The 24,745-nt window shown below is 55.2% G+C and overlaps 1 protein-coding gene and 1 long non-coding RNA gene across 2 annotated transcripts in view; one reads left to right on the top strand and one right to left on the bottom strand.

The window, feature by feature from the left end:
* Positions 1-3,472: 3,472 nt before the first annotated feature.
* On the top strand, positions 3,473-5,155 carry LOC135330686 (uncharacterized). The gene is made up of 2 exons (XR_010392681.1): positions 3,473-4,759; positions 4,899-5,155. It is a non-coding gene; the product is annotated as an uncharacterized LOC135330686 (long non-coding RNA).
* Positions 5,156-8,968: 3,813 nt separating this feature from the next.
* Positions 8,969-24,745, bottom strand: part of RUNX3 (RUNX family transcription factor 3) — a 31,294-nt gene continuing 15,517 nt past the window's right edge. The window contains exons 4-5 of the mRNA XM_064525078.1: positions 24,409-24,573; positions 8,969-12,404 (exon numbers count right to left, since the gene is read on the bottom strand). Of these exons, the coding sequence (XP_064381148.1) occupies positions 11,881-12,404; positions 24,409-24,573 (689 nt within the window). The 3' untranslated portion in view covers positions 8,969-11,880. The remainder of the gene's footprint in view (positions 12,405-24,408; positions 24,574-24,745) is intronic.

Raw genomic sequence — 24,745 nt, 5'->3', positions numbered from 1 at the left:
GCCCGGGGAACCGGCTCGGTGGCACGTACCGTCGCCGGCGCAGCCTCCCTGCACCCCGTGAATTCGGAGCGTTTTTCTTACCATTACTTTTTTCCTCCTTTCCTTTTCCCTTTATTAAAAAAAAAAATCCCTCCTTTTGTGCATTTTGGACCGAGCTTGTCATATTTCTTAGGGTCTCCAGTGACTCCTCCATCCTACAGACTTTCTGGAGTCCTCCTTGTTAGACCGGGAGCTGCATGATTCATTGTGTGCTGGAGATTTAATACTGCGCGTAAAACATTCCCCGCTCACATTTGTTTTCTTTCTTTTCCCCCACCTCCCACTTTTTTTTTCTTTTCTTTCCCCTTTCTTCCTCCTTTCTTGGCTTCTCACTTACATCCTGGAATTTCTTCACAAGATATAAAATAAATATGGTCCCAAATATGTCCAGGAGGAAACGACCCCCTTGGATTTTGCGGCTGCTGTTTCAGGCTGCACCTCGTTCGCCTTGTGTGGTGGTAGGGGGGACGATTTTGGTGCCCAAGGAGACCTTTTTGGTCATCCAACCTGCCCGACCTCTGCCCGAGCTGAATCTGGCCTTCAGCAGCCGTGGGGCCGCTGGGCTCCTCTCCCGGCACCCGTGTGTCCAACAGCCCTTCGCCAACGGAGGCTGGGGCCAGCTTCTTCCACGGATGAAATGCTCCTGCAGGCAGTTATGTGATGGCCTGAACCCGGGATGGATGATCTCAACTTCTCATTAGAGGCTGACGAAGAGCTGCCCGTAGCTGCCCTGCATCTCTTCTGCCCAGGCTCTGCTGCCTTCCTTAAGTATATGGTAACGAACTCAAGTCCCTCTTGAGCATGACCAAGAACCAACTTCTCAGGGCTGCCCAAGGCTGTGTTTGGTCCTTGCTCGGGGCTGCCCTTTGCAAGGGGGTGCTCGGCCCTTCCGAAAGTATGTGAGGAGGCTCCGAGTCCCGAGGGTCTCGGCCGGAGCGTTGGCTCACGTCGCGTCCCGACCTCGCGATGCAGACGCCCGTGAACCTTCCCGCTAAGGTGGCCATTTGGCCCCTGGGCTGGGCTCTCTGCGCCGTTATCTCTGCGCTTCAGTGCCTCGAGCAGCTCCTTGGTGCCCTGAGGGGCTTTCGGCCGGCGGGAGCACCCACGTCACCCCAAGCCGGGAGACCCCGGCTCCTGGTCCCGCGCCAGGCTACGGACACCCGCACGGGGGTCCTGCCCTGTGGCACCACCCAACCCCGCGACCGCTGGGGCAGCAAGCGAAGGTGGTGGGCGCAGGCCTGGTTGTACCAGCTCGCTGATGGACCGGAGGTTTAGTCTTCCGGCTTTTTTGTTTGATTTTGTCCAGGATTTGAGCTTCCTTCACAGAACGACAGCAGGGCTGAGGGTGGGAGGGACCTCGGGAGATCACCGAGTCCGACCCGCTGCTCAAGCTGGGTCACCTAGCGCACGCTGCCTTCTGCCCATCACCCGGGGGGAAAAGCAATCCCCGGGCTGCGGACACCACCCGTACAGCCGAGAGGGCTCGGGATGGCTGTATAGAGGCAGCGGGGCCGGGGGGGCAACTTAGGAACCAGCAATGCGGCTGCAATTTGCTGACTTTCCCCCCCCGCCATTGAAGCGGGCGAGCGTTGGCCGTGTTTCCAGCCAGCCCCGGTGGTGCTACGGCCGCCCAAGGCACGGGTGGGCTTCGGAGGAGGAGGAGGTTTGAAGCTGGGGTTTCCTCCACGCCTGGCATCGCTTGCCAGGCACCGCGGCAGCTCCCCGGCGCACACGGTCGCGGTGTCGGGGGCTAAATTGGACCTTGGGAATGAGCAGCCTTGGGAGCCGGTGACGGCGCGTGCTAATGAAAGCAAGCTGTCCCGGGAAGCGCCGGCTCGGGCGCTCGGCCGGGCTCCCAGTAAACAGGCAGGAATGTCTCAGCCCGAGATGAGCAGCAGATAGAGGCCGGCGTCCCGGCTGCAAACACGCCCCGGCCGTGGGCGGCGGTGGCGGGGGCCGAGCCGCGCGCTTGCGAAACGTGGCTCCGCGCCGGTGCCCGCAGCCTGCCCGGCCCCGGCACCCTGCCCCGGGGGGGGTCTCGCCCCGGCTGCTCAGCGCCGCGGCGGGGAGTTCGGGCAGGCGGGAGGTGACGGTGATGGGCGCGGGGCTGGTTTGCAGGTGCTGGGGTCTCGCCGTAGCTGTCCCGTCACCTCCGCGGCGGAGAGCGGCCGGAGCAGCTGGTTCGGGGTCCGGCTCGCTCTGCCCTCGCGCGGTCGGTGGCTCCCGCTGACCCCAGCGTCCCCATGAGCCCCCATCCTCCCTCCCGTTGCCCGGGAGGCTCGTCCGTACGTGGTGTGGGGCATCGGTGGTGCCCCGTCCTCACGGGGCCCCGTGGTTTCCTCCTGTGGGTCCTGGTGGCCCCAGGGCTTGGTGGCACGTGGTCACCCGGCCGGCAGGTCCAGGGGCACGTGGCTGGTCCTGGGCATCAACGGTCCCTCCAGGATTTGGGACATTTTGGGTCATTCCGCTCCAACCAGCCCCGATTCCACAAGACCTGCAGGAGCTTGGTGTCTCCAAGCCATCTCCAAGCCATCTCCAAGCCATCTCCAAGCCATCTCCAAGCCGTCTCCCATCTCCACTGGGCTTGGACAGGGGCTGACGGCGGGGCGAGCACCCCGCGGCGGCGGTGCGCCGGGAGGGCAGACGGGGCCGGCGTCGGGGCAGCGCTTGCCCCATCCACGCGCAGGGAAGCGAAGTGCTGCGTGCGCGGGACCGTCGTCCTTCCGCAGAGGCGCTGGGTGTGCGCGGGGGTGTCGCGACTGCGGCAGCAACCTCGACCGCCTGGAAAAACCTTCTTTGCGCGTTTAATTAGCGGTGAGGGCGATTTACATGCAAGATGCCGATTAGCACCTGCAGCTGGTTTGTGTCATCCACCGCGTTTGCCTCACCCCCCCCGCCCCCCCCCGGCTGCGGCTGGCTGGGCCACCGCTCGCCCCATCCCGGCAATCCGACTGCAAAATCCCCGCTGGATTTCTGCTGCCTTCGGGGGGGGGAGCGAGGTGTCCAGGGAGCCTCCAGAGCTGTGAAATGGGTGATTTCACGAGCGCTTCGAGGGGTCGGTGCCGCCCCCGGAGGATGCTGCGGCCTCGCGCCCGGCCCCCCCCGCCAGCCCCCGCCCCGAGGAGCCGCTCAGCCGCGTTTTTTCTTTTCTTCGCTTTGCTTTTTTTCAGCAGCTGCTTGTTTCCCCTGTGGTTTTGGCAGCCCGCGCGTTATTGTCCCCAGCTCCCAGGAGCGCGGCGGCCCCCGACGCCGGTGCCCACGGCGGTGCCTCGTGCCCCTCCGGCGGCAGCGGGGGCCGCTTCGGACCTCCCCCCCCCCCCCGCCTGCAGCCCCTTGAGGCAAAACGCCTGGCTGGCACGATTAATCAAAAAAAAAAAAAAAAAAAAAAGAAAGAAAAACCACTTTTTTTTAAATTTTTCCTTGCGCCCTGGTTTATTTGACTTTCCCGAGCAGCTTCGGGCGCTGAAGGGGGGGGGTCCTCTGCCCGCGGGGCCGGCAGCAAGGCCGCGTTCGCACCCCGCGCCGGGGAGCAGAGGCCGGACTCGAGCACCGGCTCGGGGCCCCGCGGCCTCCCCGCAGCCCCTCACCTGGGGCTTTGGGCTGAGTTTCCTCCCAGCCTCTCATTTTTCATCTCTCGAGCTGAACCTATTAATACTTTTGTTGGCAAACGCCGAGAAAAAAAAAAAAGAAAAAAGGAAAAAAAAATTAATCCTCTCCTGCAAAAACAGCTGATTCAGATCCGTAGGATCTTGATGTGGCAGAAAGAAATTAGTTACTGCATGTGGGCTGAGCGACGCCGCTGGTCCGGGCGCGGGCGGGGGGAGGCTGCCTTCGCTTCTCCTTCTTCTTTTATTATTATTTTTTTTAATGATTGAAATCTCAGCGCTCGCTTTATTTGCAGCGTTTTGTTTTCTTTAGAAGCGAGACGGTGCTGGGGAACGGTGCCAGGGCAAAACCGCGCCTCGGCTTTTCTCGCGCCCCGCCGAGCCGGTCGCGCGGGCTCCTCGCCGGGGCGCCCGGGGGTGGGATGCTCCCGCCTCTCTGCCCCCCGCCGAAAGCCCTCGCGGGCCCCAGCCGCTGCCCGCGTCCCGGCCGCTTCCCAGCACCGAGCTCCGCTCCCGTCCCGTTCCCGCGGGGCCGGGGCAGCGCCGGGAGCATCCGCCGCCGGTGCCCCCAGGCCTGCGCTTGGGAGAGGCTCGAGCAACCCATAAATTACCATTATTGCGCTTGCCTTTTTTTTCTTTTTCTTAATCCAAGAATAAAAATTCCTTTGCAATTGTGAAGCGAGAGTCTCGCCGGGCTGCTGCAAACGCTCTGCAAAGCGCCTGCGGCTGCTGGGAGGGGAGAGGGGCCATTTCACGGAAAGGCAGATCCAGCGGGAAGCCCTTGGCCAGCCCGTCACCCTCGTCCCGGGGTTTTCCACTGATTTTCGAGCCCGGTTCCTGCCGGGGCCGCGTCGGTGGCCGGGGAGGAGGAGGAGAAGTCGCTCCTTGCAGACCGCCTCGGGCCTTTCCAACGCGCGGGGTGACATTGGGGACTAAACGGTTAAAGTTTGTTCAAGCCACCTGTATATTTTCCCAAGGCTGCAGATAGCGATCGAGAACGCCGGGAACTGTGTGTTTAAGGGGTCTGAATTTGCCGAAACCGTGCCACGAGTCAGACTTCAAAAGCAGAGTTTATTTGTAAAGTTGCAGCAGGCCGAAGTGTCGCCTGCTAAAGGGTAAGTCTTTCCTAAAGATACCTTTTTCTCCCTTTTTTTTTCCTAACCTTCACCTTTTAGAATGGTTGGGCTCGGGAAGAGGGAAAGGATTCGTGACGAGGGGCTTGTTTTTAATCTAATAAGCGATTTTCCCCCGTAGGCAAGTGCTGTAGCTCATCGAGGCACGGATCGACACCGCGTATAGAAGAGCCTTTGACGTTTTCCCTGGATAATTTCGGTTTGTTCGGAGCGGAGCAAAGGATGTGGCGGAAGAGCCCGGTGGCATCGGCCGCCTCCGCGGGGTCTGGGGGTCTCCTGCCTCGCTGGGCGCTGCGTCGGGGCGGCCGCCGCCGAGGCCGGTGGCTGGGCTCCTAGCACGAGGGTGAAATCATTAAAATTCATTATACATATAAAAAATTTAACCGTGTTTTTATTTCTCGTGGTAGGTAGCGCTGGGTAACGTGTGGGAGCTGGGAGCACCGCTTTCCCCCCGGACGCAGGCACCTGGCAGTGCTGCCCCAGCCTGGTCTGTTGCAATGAGAAAAGAAAAGAAAAAAATCCTCTTTTAAGGAAATTCCTACGGCGTTTTCCACCCTGCTTTTGGGCTATCTGCTCCGCTTCCAAAGCCGCAAGAAAACAGCATCGTGTTTTTAAAGCAAACCTCAAGGTAAATAGAGGCGATGGGTTGCGTGTGCGTCGAACACACGCCGCTTCTGCTGCCCTTCCTGCGCGGCCGGGGGGGGGGGAAGCCCCGCCACTGCCGTTTTCTGCCGATATAAGATAGAAAGGTGGAGAACATTTTTTAAATGTTCTGAAAACATTCCCTCATCTATAGGAATCAAAGCCCCATTGAAAACTACAGAACCCCTCACATTGGAGGCTTTAATGAAAACCAAATTTCTCGTTGCCTGTGTTTTTCTTTGCGAGGATTTCCAGGGGAATACAACTGGCGCGGGGAACTTGGCCGGCGCGCCGCATTGCCCAGTAGGGCTTTTACTGCCTCTGCTTTTTTTTTTTTTTTTTTTTTTAATGGTTTAAAGATAATATGGCCCTCCGCGGATTTTTGTACTTGTCCAAGTTCTCTCTTGCCCGGCCTGGCTCAGCGCAGGGCTATTTTTCACTGGAAAAGGAATGATGGAGGGAGGGAGGAGGTATCTCGGGGGGGTTGGCTGGACGAGGAGGACTCCAGGAGGACCTGGGCAAGGGGAGGGCGTCTTTGCGCAGCAGCTCTTGGAAAGTGTTTTTATGCCTCCTCCCCTAAATATTCTGGGCAGAAAAGCGGTTGCTTTGGGTCGGCCAAAAGGCTTCGTCGCCCTTGTGCTGCAACAGCTTGCTTCTGCTTTTCCCTGGTCGCTTTTGGCCGAGCTTCGAAGCCGAGGTCACCAGGGAGGAACGGCAGCATCCCGCATCCCTGGTCCTCCTCTGCCGGGAGAAGCTTCCCGCGGCGCCTGGGCCCGCCGGACCACCCAGCGCCGGGCGCGGGGGCCCCGCTAATCCCCTCGTTAACAGCCCCCTCACAACGAGCCATTCTTTCGCTGCGGCCTCCAAACACCCACCGTCGCTTTACAGCTCGTTTCGTTTACGACCGGGCCATGCGACGGCGGCATCGGCTTCGCGGCAGGCGGACGCAGGCCTGGGTGTCCCCCCCGTCACCCGGTGCTGCTGGGGGGGGTGGGGGGATGCTGGGGCCCTGTGGCCAAGCCCAGCCTTTCCTTTTTTTTTTTCCCCCTTTTCCCCTAATTTTTTTCCACTCTTAAAGAATTAAATATATATGTTTTCAGGGCCCCAGGGGGCTTCGCAGCTCGCTGCGAGGGAAAGGAAATACCCTGCCTAGTAGCACCGGCGTAAAATATTCATCCTGGAGCCGAGCCAGCAGCGGGACGGGGGCTGCAGCGGGGCCGGAGCTGCGGAGGGCCGAGTCCGACGTCGGCCACGGCCGTCGCGCAGCAAAGCCGGACCCCGGCTCGAGACCTGCTCAAAAAACCCCCCCGAGCTGCCGGACCGAGCTGCACCAGCGGACGAGCCATCCCGGTCCCCGCTCCCGCACCCCGGCAGGATGCTTTTATTGGGTTGTTTGTGTGTTTTACCAAACTTGAGAAAATCTGAGCCATCGGGAATGCAGGATTTTTTTTTTTTTTTTTCCCTCCTCGATTTCGTGGTTTGGGCAGCAACCCAAAACCCGCCCCCCCCCGCTCTGCTGTTCCCCCAGCCGCAGCCCCCCCCAGGCCAGGCACTGGCAGTGCCTGGGTGTAAAGAGCCCCTGAGAGCCAAAAAGGCTTTTTTTCACCACCATTGGTGAATCAGAGCGAGAGGGGAAAAAGATCTGAAACTGCTCCCCCAACATATATATATATATATATATATATATATACACACACATACACACACACACATATATATATATACACACACATACATCTCCCCGAGGCGTGAGGTCCCGCTGAGTAAGTAGATGCGAATGACGTGTAACCTAGCACTTGCCCTAATGAATTTTCCGTGTTTGCCACCGTTTAGCTTCTAAATAGGCAGTATTCAAAAAAAAAGGGACAACTCCCCCATCTTCCACAGCAGGGCATCCCCGCGGCAGGCCGGCCCTGGCAGCGCTTCCTTCCCCAAGGGGGACCACGCTGCCCACACACTGCTGCCCGGCCCCAAAACCTCACGTCCTGGCCCCAAAACCTCACGTCCTGGCCCCAAAACCCTGCGTCCGGCCCCAAAACCAGCCGCCAGCCACGCGAGCAGCCGGACAAGGCAGCTGCCCCGCGCCGGCACCTGCCTCCGGCTCTGTCTGGCCCAGGAACTTGCTGCAAACGAAAAGCGTCTTTGCCAAAAAGGGCAGTGCGGAGACCAGGCGGTCATTAAACTGGAGCGTGGGGCTGAGATTTTGGGCTGGAAAATGAATCTAATAAGGCTTTGGTGCAGCTGAGCCTTTTCTCAGCTCTGCTCTTGAAGGAAGCAATTTTCATTTTCCCTGGGAGATCTTTTTGTTTTAGCCGAAACTAAGCTCAATTTAATATCCGAATGCTTAAAAAAAATTAATTCAAGTGCCTCAAGTGAAAGTTTTCCTTTCAATTTTCATTTTGAATGCCTGTGCTCAGCCTGCCCCACAGTATTGTGTTCACCCCTGTTTTTTCGGGGTGCCCCTTGAGCGGCCGGAGGACGACGGGCTTTGGGGCAGGCTGAGCCCCGCAGCCCCCCGCTCACTTCCTTAAATCAGTGCAAAACCTGCGCCTAAGCCAGACCCGATCATGTGTCCTGGGGTCCTGGGCTTGGTAGGTGGCCCAGATAAAAATAGCACCCATCTGGCCTTCAGGTGTTGGAGAAGTTTAGCATCAGCCGCTTGCTGAGCTGCGTGGGCTGCGGGGAGGTGTTTTCACCCCGGCTCCGCAGAGGCTGTTTGGTGCTGGTGGCCCCACGGAGCTGCTGGTGCTGGTGGTGCTGGTGGTGGTGGAGATGCTGGTGGTGCTGGTGCTGGTGGTGGTGGAGATGCTGGTGGTGCTGGTGGTGCTGGTGGTGCTGGTGCTGGTGCTGGTGGTGCTGGTGGTGCTGGTGGTGGTGGTGGTGCTGGTGCTGGTGGTGCTGGTGGTGGTGCTGGTGCTGGTGCTGGTGGTGCTGGTGGTGGTGGTGGTGCTGGTGCTGGTGCTGGTGGTGCTGGTGGTGCTGGTGGGCACGTGGCGGTGGCGGGCCCGTACCGGCGCTTCACAGCAAAGGGCTGGCTACACGTCCTTCGTTTTATTTCCCTCCTCGCTTTTCATTATGGTTTTAAATGAGGCCGGGAATAACGAGCAGATCAATTTGGGATGGAAAGTTCCTACAAATAACAGCTGCACCTCGGGGTGTTTCCTCTCGCAGCGGCTGCGAAGGAGAGGCGGGTACGGCCGGGGTTCGCCTCGAAACACGTTTCTGTTGGCCAGGGCTGCAGAGCTGCGTTCCCACCCGCGGCAGCAGCCCCCGCGGTTTGGTTTGGGCTTTTCCTTTTGCTTTTTTTTTCTTTCTTTCTCTCCGTCAATGCGGCTATGGGCTACGTGTGCGTAGGCGTTTGCAAAGAAGGGGGTTTAAAGGGGCTTCCCGATCCCGCCACCTCCCCGCGTCACGGCGGGGGAGCCCAGGCACCCCGTCCCCGTCCCCAGGGTGCTCGGAGAGGTGCCGGACCGAGGCCCCGGAGCCGGAGCTGAGCCGCGGCGGGCGCCGGCGCTGCGGGAGAAAGCGAGCAGACGGCGGCACGCAGGAGACTTGCAACTGTACGTTTATTATTCCACATGGAAAGTCATTAAAATGATTACACGGAGGCCTGACACTATAATCACGTGCATCGGATAAGAACATCGACACCGATAAGAGAAAAGCAGACCCGGCTGCGCCTCTTTGCCGACGAGCAGCCGAGGCTGGCGCGCCGGAGCCGTCTCCACCAAGACCTTCTTCCCATGACTTCGCCAGGAGCAGCCCCGTCCCCTCCTGCCCCCCACCGCCCCCCTCCCCAGTGCCAAGTGCTACAGGTTAAAAAGATGGGCTACATATTAAATACAGGGCGTTACCTTCAAGTAGGGCTGGTCTATTACACAAATAACCACATTATTTGGTATTACTAGCATTTTTTTTAATGTCCATCGTAAGACTCCATTAAAAAAAAAAAAAAAACCAACAACTTTCGCCTTCTTTATCTACAAAGATCTCTGTTCTCATCTCCTTAGTTGTTTGGTGTTGTTTTTACCCTGCACATACAAGTATTAGAAGCATTATTAAGAATCGGATCCTTCAACACATTTAAGAATTATATTATTATAACAAATAAGACCAAAAATTAGATTTTATAGTTAAATATTCTGTGAGCCAGACAAAGGGGTTTTACTGTACAAGCGATTGTGCATTCTTTTTTTTAAAAAAAGCAAATTATAGTGCAAAGCAAAAAACGTTGGCCTGTCTCATGACCAGTTGCATACAATAGAGGTGTGTACATTCACACCTTCACATGACAATATGTCATAAAAACAACATTGTTGCCATTGCTTTTTTTCTTTTTTAATTCACTATGAACAGTCTTAAATTAACCTAGTCCTATGAATGCCTTGTTTTCTTTGTGCTTTCGATCAGTGGCGCGATGGTAGGAGAAACGTAAATGCATTGAAACACAGGCTGCTGCGGTCCGGTTTCTGCGGCTGGCGAGTGCCGGTGACGGGCTTGCTGCGGCTGAGGCCAGCGTGGGTTGCAGTTTGCTGGGGTAGGGCTTTTTTTTTTCCTTTTTCTTTTTTTTCTTGCCGTTGTTCTTGTGGTGCTGGTTTAACCCACGAGTGGTCATCGCAGCTTCCCGGCTGCGCCAGGAGGGCTTGCTCCAGTCTTCGCGTACATGGTAGTGCAATCGCGACGCTCTGTACCGCAACCGCCTGCCAGAAAGCTACCGACTGAGATTTGAGATTTGGTGTTTGGTGATGGGCGTCACGGCACGACGTGCTGAGGCAGAAGGGGACGGGGCAGCAGGGGTGTGTGTGTGTGTGTGTGTGTGTGTGTGTGTGTGTGTGTGTGTGTGTGTGTGTGTGTACACACACGCATCCTTAGGCGAGGTAAGCTGCCGTGTGAGGCCACTAACCTGGCCTTGGGGCAGCCCTTCCTGGTGTCCAGCTGCCTACGACCTCCGTCGCAGTCCTGTTCGGTCGCAAACCCTTTGGTGCCACGTGTGAGGATGGCTGTGGGATGCCCCAAGGCCCGGCGCCTCCGGACGCTGCTTCATGCAAGCAGTTAACGACGGGCTAGCAGCACTTTTAGTGGCCCTTCCTCAGTTTATTCATCTACAGCAAAGAGATACCAGTGCTCTAGTTCACTTTGGGGGAAAAGGAGAAGAGGATGAGGGGATGGAGACCGCCAGGTAACACTGCTTCACTGTACGCCCACCACCACGGGGTCTGATTAAAGACTGCTCCTTTCCCCAAATCTCAGCTAGAGCTTTCAGTATGAACTGACAACTGTTAAGTCCTTTCTTAATAAAAAAATGCATCATGTGTTGAGCCACTCTGGGCGAAAACCCGGGAAAGAATCATAACAGAAATATGATGCTTTGCCACAAGCTGCATCTGTAGCCACTCAGAGAGGATGAAAGGAAACCCAGAGCCCGGTGGCGCCAGGGGCTCCCGGCCCCTTTGCAGCTAGCGCGTTTGGAAGTGCATCTCCCACGCCTCGGGTTGTCCCGAACGCCGCCGTCGCTTCAGACACCATCGCTGAGATTCGCTAAGAGGAGCAAAGAACTGAACGGTGAGGTCAGGACAAAAGAGCAAACAAAACAAAACAAACCACATCTCGTAAAAAGTACATCTCGTATGTAAACATGGGGGGGGGGGGTCTGTCAGGCACGGGATCAACCACGTTACTGTTTTAAAAATAACGACAAAAATGAACAATACAACTGGCATCAACCACAAATAATAATAATCCTATCACAGCTCTTGTGCACGTGGCTGATGCCGGCCGACCCGCGAGGAACGCGTGGCAGAGCCCCCCCGGCCCCAGCGCGTGCCTGGGCCTCGCAGGCGTGCTGTAAACCAGACTCTCGTGTGGCTCTGCTGCCATCCTGGAGCTCTTTGATGGTCAGAGGCCCTAAACTGGTGAGGAGGGAGGGAGAAGAGACAAAGGGTATTGTTTTTCTTTGTTTTTTTTCTTTTTTTTTTTTTTCAGTTCAGTCTTCCTGCATTGGCAGGCAGATGGCTTGGCTGATTCCTGGTCTTTTCTCCTCTCTGAAACACCTTGGATTGTGCAGAAGGGCGATCTTTTTTAATATTTTGAATGTTTTGTGTGGGGATGAGGGGAAGAGTGAGATGACTGAGAAGTATTCTGTAATAAACAAATATCTGATTCCACACAGCTTTTTTGTTTGTTTGTTTCCTATGTACAATTCGCATTTTTAAAACACATGGGAGGAACCATATCAAGCGACAAATTCAAGCCTCGCAGACGTTCATCTTGAAATGTAACGCAGGTCCTGGTCCATCTTTGCTTGACGCTTGCATGCAAAGGATCCTGGTTGGCTTTTGGTTTGGGGGACTTTGGTTTATCTGTTCCCTAGGCATCGTTTTGCTCTATTCACTACCAAAAGGAGTAACGTAATGGTGGCTCTTTGATTAAGTTAAAGCTATCGGGGCCTGGTTGAGTTCCTCCTAGTAAGGTCTCCAGACTGACTCATCCATCCTCCCAGTAGTCGTCATGGTCGTTGGAGAGTTACTGTGGCTCCCATCCGCGTCCACCCCGTCGTTCTGATTGCCCAGGTTGGGATTCATTAAGTTGTTCCCTGCCGAGGCGCTCGTACAAGAAGAGAGCATCCGGGTGGGCGAGCGCTCCCCACCCGCCACCATGGAGAACTGGTAGGAGCCCGACGAGGTGCCGTAGTACAAGTGGTAGGGAGAGGGGTTGGCCTGGAAGGGTCCGCTTTGGTTCTGCGTGGAGCCGGGGTAGGGGGGCGGCAGGTAGGTGTGGTGGAAGCGGGTCGTGGTGGGCATGCTGGTCATGCTGATGCCGCCGATGCCCGTGGCGGAGGGCGTCGCGGTGTACGGGAAGGCCGCGGACATGGCGCCGGGGTAATGCATCCGCGGGTCGGAGAAGCGGGTCTCGGTGAGAGCTGGCAGCGTCGGGAAGGAGCGATCGAACTGCCGGGGATCAGAGAAGGGGCTCAGGTCTGATGTGCCTGTGCGGGTGGAAGGAGAAAGCGGGCAGTTAGAGCGCTATCCGTGCGTATTCCCGTGCAAAAGGCAGGCCAGCGTGAGCATCACCGGTCGCTTCCCCGGCAAAGGCCTGCCTGAACATTGCTACATCCATCCCTACGTGGAGAGAGGCAAAACGGTGCAGGTCCTGCAGCCTGGGCATCGCCTGCCCGAGGAATTAAAGCCCCAGGGAAAAGCACCTCTCAGATCTGCCAGGGAAGAGAGCTGGGGAACTTAAATACAAAATCCTGAAACCATTTGTTTAAGTTGGTCCCATTTCCTGTCCTAAAATTTGTTGTTTCCTATCCAAGAAGGGACACGACTAAGCTGACTTCTCTAGGGGTCTATTCATCTCTGGCAGATTAAAAAAAAAAATCCCCATAAACACAGAAAAAAAATGTTTAGCCTTTACATGCTGTGTAGTAAATAAATGGATGCAGGCCCCAGACGGCTGGTCCCTGAGACAGTCGGTGGTGTATATACATGCACACACAGAGACAGAGAGGAAAAGCTGGAGTCCAGACCAGCCTGCTAAGCCTTCTTGTGGGTGGCCTGTTCGTGCTGATACCATCAGGGGATGGAGCTGATAAACACACAGCTGAAAACTCCCAAGCTAGGAGCCACAATACCCCTCTGCTTGCTTTTCGCTGTGTATTTTTCTCCTTCCAAGAGGATAAAGAGAGTGAGAAATTCAGGCTCTCTTCTGCTGGGGGAAGGGAGGTTTGGGTCAGGCTGGTGTGATGATGCCCAGCCCCCCCCAGCTGCTGGGGCCCCCAGGACTTTTCTTCAGGGCTTATAAACTCAAAGGGGGTCCCAGGCAGCTTGTTAACGTGACTGGACAGGGATGTCTGCTGGGTGCTGTTGGGTCCTGTCCTCCTGTGGGGAGCCCAGACTAGAAAATCCATGCTCGAAGCTCCTCAGAGGACCTCAAGGCTTTCTGGGGGCTGTCCCAGCTGTCCTGAGACCGGTGCCATGGAGGTCCACCTCCTGCCCCAGTCCATGCTCTGAGGGAGGAGACATGCTCCTTCAAAGGCAGGGAGAAAGAGCATGAAATTGTGCTGTGCCAGGGTCTCCAGCACATTTAGGATATTTATGATGCTGAGAGCTAACACATAAAAGCTTGTTTATCCCTCAAGAGCAAATCTAGCCAGAAAGACTATTAGCTATCGCTGTCTGTCACATCAGCTGGATTATCAATCAACTCACAGTGAGAAAATGTGTGATGAATAAGATAAACTCACTTGTTATTTTTAGATATGTATGTGTATACATATATATATACACACACATTTATATGATTGTATATTTGTATATGTATACTGATAAATGTAATATATATATATATATGCTAGCATGAAGCCATATTAGCTTCTCAGAGTGACCAACAGCTTTTATTCCCCTCCCGAACACGTCTGAAGAACTTAAATGGAAAAACGTTCTCATTCCTGCTCGGAAGTTGCAGTCAGGTCGCTCACTACCACCGAAAGCTGGCAGGAGGCTGGGGTATGCCCCCGACACCGCCCTCTCCTCCCTTCTGCCCTGGAGCCGGTAGCCTGGATCTGAGCAGCTACCCCGGGACGGTGCTCCAGGCCCTGCTGGAAAACATACCCGAGCAAATCCCTTCTGGCTGATGGCAAGGGCCTGCTCTGGAGGAGCAGATCAGGAGGGGGTGTTTGAACCCTCCTCTCACCCCAAGTGAGTTCCTTAACCACCAGGCGCCTGGGACGAGCAGGGGCAACGGGTTCTTCCCTGCCCTGCAGCCCCGTTGCTGGCAATGTTGAGACGCTGCCTCCCCACGCCGCCTCCACCGAGGAGAAAGGCGGCGAGCACCCGGTCGGTGAACGTGGCTGTGGCTTTGGTGTGAGATAAGAGAGGAGCAGCTCAAAGCTGTCACGAACCACACCGATGACGGCTGTCCCCATTGCGTGCTACAGCAGACGCTGTTAATGGGGAGCGCGCTTAGGCTGGCTGGAAAAGCACTACCCTGCAACGAAGGCTTACGACTGACCAAATAAAACTTGTTTTTCCATCTCAGCCTACCAGCAGGACGCTATGGCCTGTATCAAGCCACGATACTGTGAACACCCCCCCACCACTGCTGTTGGGAGCTGTTAGGTGAGGCTTGGAGGTCCTTTCTCCAACGACCAATTTGACCGGTGCCACTTAGCTTTAGCAATCCATCAACATTGCAGGATAAGGTAGGACTGCTGGACGAAAGTCCTGGCTGGACTTGGTGTGGAGGAAGAGCGCTATCTTCGGCATACCGCCTTCTCACACGCACACATCCCTGCAGGCCAAGCAGCCGGGCTGTTTTGCCACGCTTTTGGACAAAGCGGTCCCTAAATCCCCCCGCAGCCCCCCAGTACGCCCGCACTGCTGGTCGCTGCCTTTCCCAGCAACGGACCGTGATCTCCAATGAGCAGACTGCTCTCCTTCATTAGGTTTCATATGCCCATAAATAATATTCCATAAAATGCAAATTGAAATAAAAGGCAAGTGCTCACGGCACATTTCCCTTTTCCTCTATAACACTCTCAAAGGGTTTTTTTTTTTTAAAAAAGCTAAGTTTTATTGGCCTGAACTCGCAACGTTTGGCAATCAGTAGTCACTGCTAATTCAGCGGCGGGCGTGCCAGGGTATTAATTACAGGCTGCACGTGCGGGAGCTAAGCGCAGCCATACGGGCGGCTCTGCGGACAGCCCGGCCCTCGCACACAAAATGCAGGTGAGCAGCACCGGGCGCCAGCGCTGCCACCGACTCGCGGTCTCTCCGCTGGGCCTTCGGCTTAGGGAGTCGCCCAGCTTCCACACACCGGTCTGAGGCTGGTTTAAAGCAAAAAAAAAAGCCCAAGACAATAAAAACCCAAGGGAATAGTTGTATATTTTGTCTCCCTGCTGTCTAGGGGTTTCAGGCGCCGGTAGCAGGCATCAGGCTGCCTCACTGTTTAATGGCAGCCCTCGTTTTTCGCTGGCCCCCAGAGCCGCCCCGGGGCTCCCGGCGGCCGCCGCGGCCTCCCCTCAGGGCCCGGCACCGCGAGGCCAACGGTCGCCGCGCGCGCGCAACGGCCGCTAGAGGGAGCCGCGCCCGCGGGAAGCCGCCGCGCCCGGCAGCGCCACCGGCAGCGCCAGCGGCAACGGCAGCGGCGGGGCTGCCACCGCGGCCCGGCCACCAGCGCGGAGGGGCTGCCCGGCTCCAGCCGTGGCTGCCGGGGCCTCGCAGTAGGCTGCTCTCCTCCATCTCGGCGCCCTCACGCGGGGCTGTCCTCCTCCATCTCAATTCCCTCACACGGAGCTGCCCTCCTCCATCTCAGCACCCTCACACCGGGCTGCCCTCCTCCATCTCAATTCCCTCACCATGGGGCTGCCCTCCTCCATCTCAGCACCCTCACACCGGGCTGCCCTCCTCCATCTCGACGCCCTCACCATGGGGCTGCCCTCCTCAACATCTCAGCCCCCTCACCATGGGGCTGCCCTCCTCCATCTCGGCACCCTCACACAGGACTGCCCTCCTCCATCCATGGCAGCATCCACGCCCTCACAGCGAGCGTACGGGGCCTTTCAGACGTCTCCATAACACCGCTGCGCTGGCGGGCTGCTCCGAGGCAAACCAAACACCCTCAGCCCCCAGGCAGGTCGGAGCCACGCCGTCCCCCCACCTTGCCACCCTGCCCTCCGGCATCGGCCTTGCTGCCCGGCGTCCCGGGCCGGCGCAGGCTTCCCTGCCGGGCAGAGACCCCCCTGGGCTCCAAAACGGCCCCAGCGCTTCCAAGCTAAACATCTGTACTGACGCGCGCCATAACCACCTAATTCCACAGCAAAGAAACCCTCTGCCACGTTCAGCCGGCTATCGAGCAGCAATCCGGAGCAAACAGCACGCGAAGCAAAGGCCGGGAAAATAGGAGCGGGTGAAGCCGTGCCCTTGGGCCGGCGCTGCCTGTGCCATCACAGCTGACAATGTGTTTTAAACTCACATCTCATTGTCTCCTTCCCAAACACACACAGAGCCCAGCGCCTCTAAAACACACATCTGTGTGGTAGCATTGCCTCCGAGAATTTACTACAGTTTGCCTTGCTTACTAGCTGTCCAACCCCCATTTGCTTTTTTGGACCCTGGCAATCTGAGCTTGAGTATTTCAGTTGTCCAGTTGCCAATCAAAATATTTGAAGGAAATGTTTATTTTCTTCTCGAAATCACACCAGCTGCTGCACTAACTGAATAAGCCCATTTAGCTGTAAGAATTTAACCATTGTAAGAGTGAATTGAGTCCCCCAACCACTCCAAAATCTGACCCAATCTATCAGCGGAAATGTCAATGTTTTGGATGGGAGTTTGGGGAAGTGTGGAATGTGTATTAAATAAAAGCCATGTAAAGGTCAAAGCCCTGATTAGTAATGCCACTGTCTCCTCGTTAGGCCTGGGCTGCCCAGGGGACCATGTAGGCCAGGACACACCCGATTATTTAATTGTGCAGCTGCAATTTGCACTTCTTGAGGACCCTCGAGTCCCCCTGCACACCCGCTTGCCGAGCCTCCGAGGAACGGGCTTTCAAAGCCACGTAGCCCTCTTCCAGATAAAACAACTGAGCTCGAGTGACAGCAGCTTTATTTTTGCACCAGCCGCAGAGACAATATAAGCCTTTTCTCGGCTCGATGGCAGGAAGATAAATGAAAAGGGCCGTATTTGAACGCCTGCACAGTGATAGCAGCGAGACTGTAGCAGGTCTGTGGTGAGAGCCGGGCAGGGAAGGAGGGGGTCGGTTGCAAGCGCGAAGGTAGGGAGGCTGGTTCGTGGGCAGCAAACCGCAGAGAGTTGTCTGGGGGTGATCAGCGTCCTCCCTGAGGACCATGCCTGGTCTAGGAGCTCCCTGGGGCAGCCGGAACGGGTCCCCAGAGCCTTCCCAGCATCAGCGCTGGTGGCTCTGCTGGAAGCCCTTCTGGAGCAAGGCCAGTGCCACCTCCCGCTGCAGCTGGGGCTGGTCCCACAGCGCTCCGCTTCTGGGTGCATACCTGCCTTAGGTGAGAGTCTGCGCCCTTCCTTAAGGTGAGCACCCCACGAGGGTGCCTGGGGCAAAGTCTCTGCCAGATTAGCTAGCCCTGCTGCTTCTCCACTTGCCCGTTTCTGCTTGGAGGGCCTGTCCCAGGAGTCCTTGTGCTGGGATGCCGTGGACACTGGCTACCTGTCCAAGAACTTGTCTGCCCTTCTGATAGCCCCACGAAAGGTTTTAAAGATGAACAGCACTTTAGTACTTCCAGCTCAGCAGAGCAGTTGGGGCTTACCATGCCTTCAAACCCCGGAAAAAGTCTGTTCTGTCTGGATAGTGGAACAGAGCAAAAACTAGGTCAGCATCTCATCAGTGCTGCAGCTTTTGAGGAACGCTGAGGGACAACAAAACAACAGACTAACTCAGGGCACGTGCTCAGAGCACAGCGCTAGGGATCTGCCTGGGTGCAGCAGGAGCAGAGGATTATCTGGGGACATGCAGCCACATAGGGAATCTGAGCAGTTCCACATCACCCAAAATACCACTGTGATCCCCCTTTCGGAGCTGGAGATGTGGGGAACGTGCAGGGGCTTCTTCAGGTCGACAGCAACCAACCTGAGCCTGTGTGCGCATTATACAACACAAACAAATGCATGCAGCGAGTGGTACACAGACAGCATAAAGGAAATTTAAAGGGAACTTGGTAGTGTGGACCTCTCCAAGTATATCTAGTATATAAATATCTTGAGCATATATCACTGTTTTATTTATATGCATATGCATGCCTTGCAAAATTGTCATGAAAAATCTTGCCCGGGGCGAGGGGGAATCTCCCTTCCTGCCCTGTGCTGTGATGACTGATGACAACGTAAACACTAACGATACTTTATGCTTATGTGTATAATACTCACGCATGTGCGAGATGGAGCGAGGGACAGAAATTCTCTCTTTATATATACAGCCAACTATTTTTCTCTTCTAGTTTCTGTGATGCTTGGACCTCTAAGCTGTCTTTCAACATTTTTCTGACCTCTCTTCCTCTCTGCTTCCTTCCCGTTATCATAATGGCTCCACTGGGGAGCAAGAAGAGGCAGGTGGCCAAAGACGTAGCAAATGTGCTCAGTAAGGGAAGGTGCAGGAGATGCAGTCCCTGAAGACACAGCTCATCTCTAGAGAAGGTGCTGCTCTCCTCCCCGCCCACGCATGCAGGCACGCTCTCACGCCTCTGTCACATATGTGAACAAGTTCATTCGTTTCCAAGTCAGAGCCAACTAAAAAAGAAAACGGCCCCTTCCTCCCACCCTGTGAAAAATAGAGCAAAAATTATTTTTTTTTTTGGGGGGGGGAGGTGTTGAAAAAAATGAGGGTGTGAACAGCATCCGTTGTTACACGCCCATGGAGCAATTGTTCTATATCTGATATAAGTAGCTCACGAACCGGGTGCAAGTACTTCCTCTGCAGAGTCTGAAGAAAAAAAACCCCAAACCAAAACACAACAACACACACGTAGCTTTTCGCAGCACTGCAAGGCACCACCTCGACACTGCCGAGCACATTTGCTACTCAGTTGTCTAAATCTCTTGAAATAGCGTATGCTTCTGTGCAGACACTCTCAGCCCCCAAACCTACCCGCAGATGAGCACCATGAACTGAACATCACCCTCCTGGTCCTTTCCCAGCACTTTCAATCAGATCCCAAACACACTGGGCAACAGACCCCGCGCTGTAGAGGGCAAGCGAGTGAACCAGGGACATTCCCGTCTATTCCCGGCTTGGTGAATCATGCGCCACATCACAGCCTCCTCTGCAAACTCCTCAAGGGCCATCTGGAGGCTTGTCCCTCTGTCCCGACCTTCTGGGCAGGACCTCGCTTCTAACAGCCGCTCTGCATTTATTCAGGGCCAGCTCAGACCCATCTCTTGTGCCAACGCTGTCCTTCAAAGCTTACATTAGCTCTTCTCCCTCCCCGATGTTTACCCCCTGGATGTATTTATACAGAGCAAGCAGCTTCGCTCCCAGCCTGCCTTTTGCTAGACTAAACAAGCCACGCTGCTCCAGCTTCCTCTCCTGCGACAGACTCTCTCTTTCCCTCGCCATCCCACCGCCCTTTCTTGCCCCACGTCCCCCCGGCCCGGCCCGGCCTGCCACGCGGTGCGTCAGGTGCCCCCCCCGCCAGCTCTGTCCCGCAAAGCTAATGAAGAAGCTAACGGTGCTAAGTGGAGCGGGTGGGTGGGCTGAGCGGGAAGAGGAGCTGCAGCAGTACTTTGATTGCAGGCACTCCCTCTGGCCTGCCTGCGCTTTGCTCTTTACCTGTATTCAAAGGGTATTAAAAAAATTAACAAGCCCTGACTACATAAAAGGAAGTAGCTGAATTTACAACCCAGCCTGCAGCTAGACCACCTTGCCTGCCGAGCAGGTTTGGACCAGGCCATGGGAAACCCGGCGCAGCATGCCACGCCGATCGGGAGGGGATGGTACGAGACCCGGCTCCTGCCCTGCGCCGCAGCCCAGCAGCCCGGCCGGGGGCTGCAACTCGCAGCAGCGTCCCGCTGCCAAGGGGCCCTGCACAGCGCTCGCGATGCCGGGACAGCGACGAGCCCACAGCGTGTTCAGGAGGTTGAGGCAGGCTCGCTGCGTGCTGTTTGCTGTTTTGCACGACAGCAGCACCTGCGCTGTGGCGGGGAAACGGAGGTGGCTGCACATCGGTGGCAAATGCAGCGGTCCCTGGTGCTTGGACTCGTTCTCCAGGGATGCTCCAGTACAGCGCTGGCTCATGTTTCATCTTTGACCATTATACGGCAAATTAATTTAAGGGACATCCATCGTCCAGTGGGCAAATGTAATTGAGAGGAGCAGAAAAGTAGTTTAAAGATAGGCACAGAGCATTCAGAGCCTGAAAGGAGGCAGGAAACCCATCTTAAGCGTGTTCCTTCCTTTGAGGCTGAAGCTGAATCCCACAATATGTTTTCTTCCCACTAATGCTTGCCTAGCTTCCTTTGGAAACAATTTAGTCTCTGCCCATGGTAGAATGTTTTTATCCATTAAGAAACGGATATTTTAAAGAAACCATAAGTCGATCTAGACAGGGATTAGGAAGCAGCAATTCAGTGTATTTGCTGGGCCCATAATTCAGAACTTAACCTCAGAGCAGCCACGTTGCATTTCGGAAACAATAGGGCATTTGCTGCCTATGCCAAGAGGCTTCTTAAAAGTAATATAATACTTTAAAAATGTATATTTAAAAAGAAAAAGAGAGAGAGATTTTACTTTAAATGCATATGGTGAAGCATTCTGCTGATGCCTGGCCTACATTAAAAATGTTGCACTGGCTTTCAGTAATGGATTGGAAATCAGGCTGGTTAAAACTGTGCAGTTTCCAGATCAGGCAATCTGAAAGCTCTTCACCAGCAAGGACAACATTTCCAAAACCGTTTAGCAGACACTGAGGCTGGGAGAGGCAGGATGGAGTTTGCAAAAGGATCCAGCATTTACTGTTCTCCTTGTGAAGTCAAGGGAATTTGATTTCGCCAGAGCAATATAAAGAGGCGTGTAAAGAGATGTTAAGTGCATTAATCAAGCCAACTCGCTCTGCTACTAAGTAGATCAAATTTAAAATCACTTTGCAATTGTGCTCATGTACACAAGGCCCCTACATGTTGCTGGACAGTGCACACAATTGCTTTTGAGTGGTTGAAGATGTTTCCACCGCAAAGCTAGAACGCAGGAGCCGGCTGCGTGGGCGGTCCCGCTCTGTTGCAATGCGAATAAAATGGTTCAGCATGAACCGCGACTGAAAGCAGGGGCCAGGGCAAAGTGTCGCGCGCAGAGGAGGGGGCTGCCAGGACCATCTCAGGTCTCCCCAGGAGGATGTGTGTCACCATCCCACTTCCCCAGTCGCTGGGGCTTCGAGAAGCAGCTGAAGGCAGGCACAAGCAAGTTCCTTTAACATCTTGCTTCACTTTTGAGAGCTCCTTGATTTTTTTTTTAAGTTAAAAGACAAAACTTGAAATGAAGCAAGCACGCAAGGCTCTGGCTTGGCGTGCCCCATAATAAGCAACCATTTCAAGCCATCCTAATGACAGCGTGGTGTCTCGCTGTGGCGACGGGAGAGCCGGGATTTCAAAACCTCAGATTTTCCAGACCTCGCTGCAGAAGTATTGGGCCAAATCCTCAGTGGAGGCAAATGGCTCTGCTCTGCTGCAGCCAGGGGAGCAGCGTGGGCTTATCCTACGTGAGGGCCGTGCCTGTCCCACCTGTCCAGGCCAGGTTCTCATCATGGCTACGCTCTGGGAACACAGAATAACTCTTTTTTTCCCCAAAAAGCAGTGGAAATGAGCATGAAATCTGCTCTGTGGAGGACTAGTTGGAGGAGTAAATTAATTTGCACGCAGGCATGCAAAGGGATTGATTCTCTTCTCCGCAAGGTGTAAAGTAAAAGCAAAGCCACCAAAATAAACTGACGCTCAGCAGTGTGAAACCAGTGCAAGCGCAGGATCTGACCCGTGTGGCCACAGTGCTGGGCACCCTCTCCTCCCATGTTTCCTGGCATGCCCTTCAGAAGCGATTGGTTTTCTCTTACCGGGAGGTTTTTGGTTTGAGACCATTTAACCTCAGGATGATCATTTTACGCAGGGGCTATTTATAACCTCCAGGGGCTGCTTTACTGAAAGTCTTCGGGAAACGGCTGAGGGCCAGATCCGCCTCCCATTTACACCCGCGCCCTTGCTGTGATCTCCCCCGGAGCCACGTGGCCTCCCTCCCAGGGCAGGCAAGGCTGGGGGCTGCCCGGGACGCCCGTGGGGGGGTCGCGGGTCGGGCAGGGCGTCATTTGATGGGGCTGCAAGCAGGTACGCTGCGAGGAGAGGAGCGGGCTCAGCTCCCTGCTGGGGTCCTGAGCATCCGGGCAGGAGCTCAGCCTCCGGCCGCTCTGATCCCGCAGGACCACGGGGACGGGGCCGCGGGGGCTCGCTAAGGGACACCCCGCTCACCGGCCGCCTCGCCGCGCCGAGGGAAACCTAAATACGGCTCAGGCTTGGGAAGCGCTGGAGTAAATGGTAGTTGGGGCCGGAGGAACTGCAGGCTGCCCTGTTTGTCCCTCCTAACCTATATCTCGTTATGCTTTTGCTAATCGGCTTCTCATGTGCGTTACCTAAGAACGTGCCAAGTCGCGAGAATTACAGGCCTGTTAACTCCTGTGTTGTTCTTGGCAGAGGCCAGGCTCCACTTGCTCGGGTAAAAATTATGATCTTTGTGAATAAGCTGTGTGTGTGCGAGAAGGGTGGGTTTTTATTATTATTATTGGTTATAGCTAGTGCTGTGTCAAAAGGACACAGCTGAGATTAAAATTGCTAAACCGATTCTGCTCCCAGTTAGGCCAGTATGAATCCACAGTAACTATAATTTTAAGGCAGCTCCTCCAAGCTGAAAACAACGTAGCCACGAGCGGAGGGTGCACGAACTATGTTTTGCAGCGTTCCCGGTACATCGGATCTACCCTGCAGGAACAGTTTTAGATGACTAATTTTGTGTGTCTCCTCTCCTGCTGTCGCTTGACATTTTGGAATTTGGCACAGAGAGCAACTGGGGCCAGCTTCATTTTTCTGTTTGAATCTGTGTCATCACCTGATCCTTTGCACTTGCTCCAAACGGCACCGTTTGAGTTTCTGGCGCAACAGGGGACCGTGCTAATTTAAAATATACGACTTTTTTTCTTTCTTTCCAAGAATCTCTTTATTATAGAGCCAATTAGATGCGCTTATGAAACTCTTTCTCTCTCTCAATAAAACCTCACGCTAATCCTGCACAAACTGCTTGGGTTCTTTTCATTAACTGCGCCAATATCAGTGAAAATTCCAAGCAGAAACATTTGCATTTCAAGGAGAAATAAATTAAACTTTCGCTGTAATTTTGGGTTGGGAGGAGCAGGGCAGCTTCTACAGTTCGGGTAACATTTTCAAACATGTTTTTGCACCAGAGACACCCTCTTTGCCAACGACACCGAGGTTTTCACACATCTGCATCACTTTTGAAATTGCAACATAAAGGCTTTTGAAAATTTTAGGCCCGAAACCTTCTGATAGGGCCACTTTTTCACCAAAACTCAAAGTGCAGCCAGCTGAATTTACATCCCTTAAATCCCTGTTAGTATCTCTGCTGATTTTCAAAGGCAAACAGCAACAGGACTAAAATTGCAGGGAAAAGGAGCACATGTGACATACAGACAGGAGAAAAGGCTTTCTTAATACATCGTGGTGGTGTTTGGATGTGCTGGGAAGTCCAGGAAACCAGGACTGCCAAGCACCTGGATAGTTTCCAGTGCAGTGCCCAGTTTGGGGAGGAAATTCAGAGGCATGGGAACGAGCAGACCAACCTCTCTCGGGTAAATACCTCGAGGACCAGCGGCAATTCCTACATCTTTCCTGGCAACAAGCTACGATGCAGCTTCCCGGGGAACGCCTGAGGGCTCAGCTATGCTGACTGCAAATATGGGAATAGCAAAGCCCATGCAGTGTGTGTGTGTGTGTGTGCGCGTGTGTGTGTGTGTGTGTGCATGCAGGTGTGCAAACTCTCGGGGAGTTACTCTGCTGCAGTTAGGTGGTGGATCACCAGACTTGACATAAGCACGATGCAACGAGATAAGAAACCATCCGGATTAGCATGTAAAGTGCAATACACCCTTTCTGGTCGATGCTTAACCGTCTACATGGGCACGTTCATGTCGAAATAGCTACTGGATTCAGAAACCTTGCTTAGATCTCCCTCGCATTCCTACAGAAACGGCTGCTCGGTTTCTCCCGCGACCCCACATCAGACGCTGCGCGGAGCAAAATCGCCCGCGGTTACGATCCAGCCGCCAAGTTCTGGCATCTGTTTGTTCAACGGGAGCCGAAAGGCTTCGAGGGACACGAAACCCAACCGAATCGCTCCCGGCCCGTCCTCAAGGCTCTTCACCCGAGCCGGCGGCGCGCGGCCGTGGAGGTTGCTGCCGGGCCGGTGCGGCCAGTTACCTTGTATTGGAGTTTGTGCCTGGGAGCCGAAGTGGCTGGGGGTGCCGAGGGGCCCGCGGGGGGTGGCGGCCGTCGGGGTGACCCTCATGGACTGCCGCAGGCGTTCCAGCTCCCCGTAGCGGTCGGCGAAGGGCTTGGCTTGGTCCTCCAGCTTCTGCCTGTGCCCTGCAACACGAGGAGAGAGTCTGATATCGGATCAGCCTGACCCGCGCCGGGGCCCACGGCCACCCCGCGAGCGGCACATCGGGGACCGCCGGCGCTGGAGATTGCACCGCCGGAGAAAGGGAAAGGCAGGCAAGCCGGGAAAAACCCCATCACCCCAGACAGTGATTCGGTG

This window comes from Dromaius novaehollandiae, chromosome 23, assembly GCF_036370855.1.
Source record: "Dromaius novaehollandiae isolate bDroNov1 chromosome 23, bDroNov1.hap1, whole genome shotgun sequence".
NCBI classification, from domain to species: Eukaryota; Metazoa; Chordata; class Aves; order Casuariiformes; family Dromaiidae; genus Dromaius; species Dromaius novaehollandiae.
This window is presented reverse-complemented; position numbering and strand designations above follow the sequence as displayed.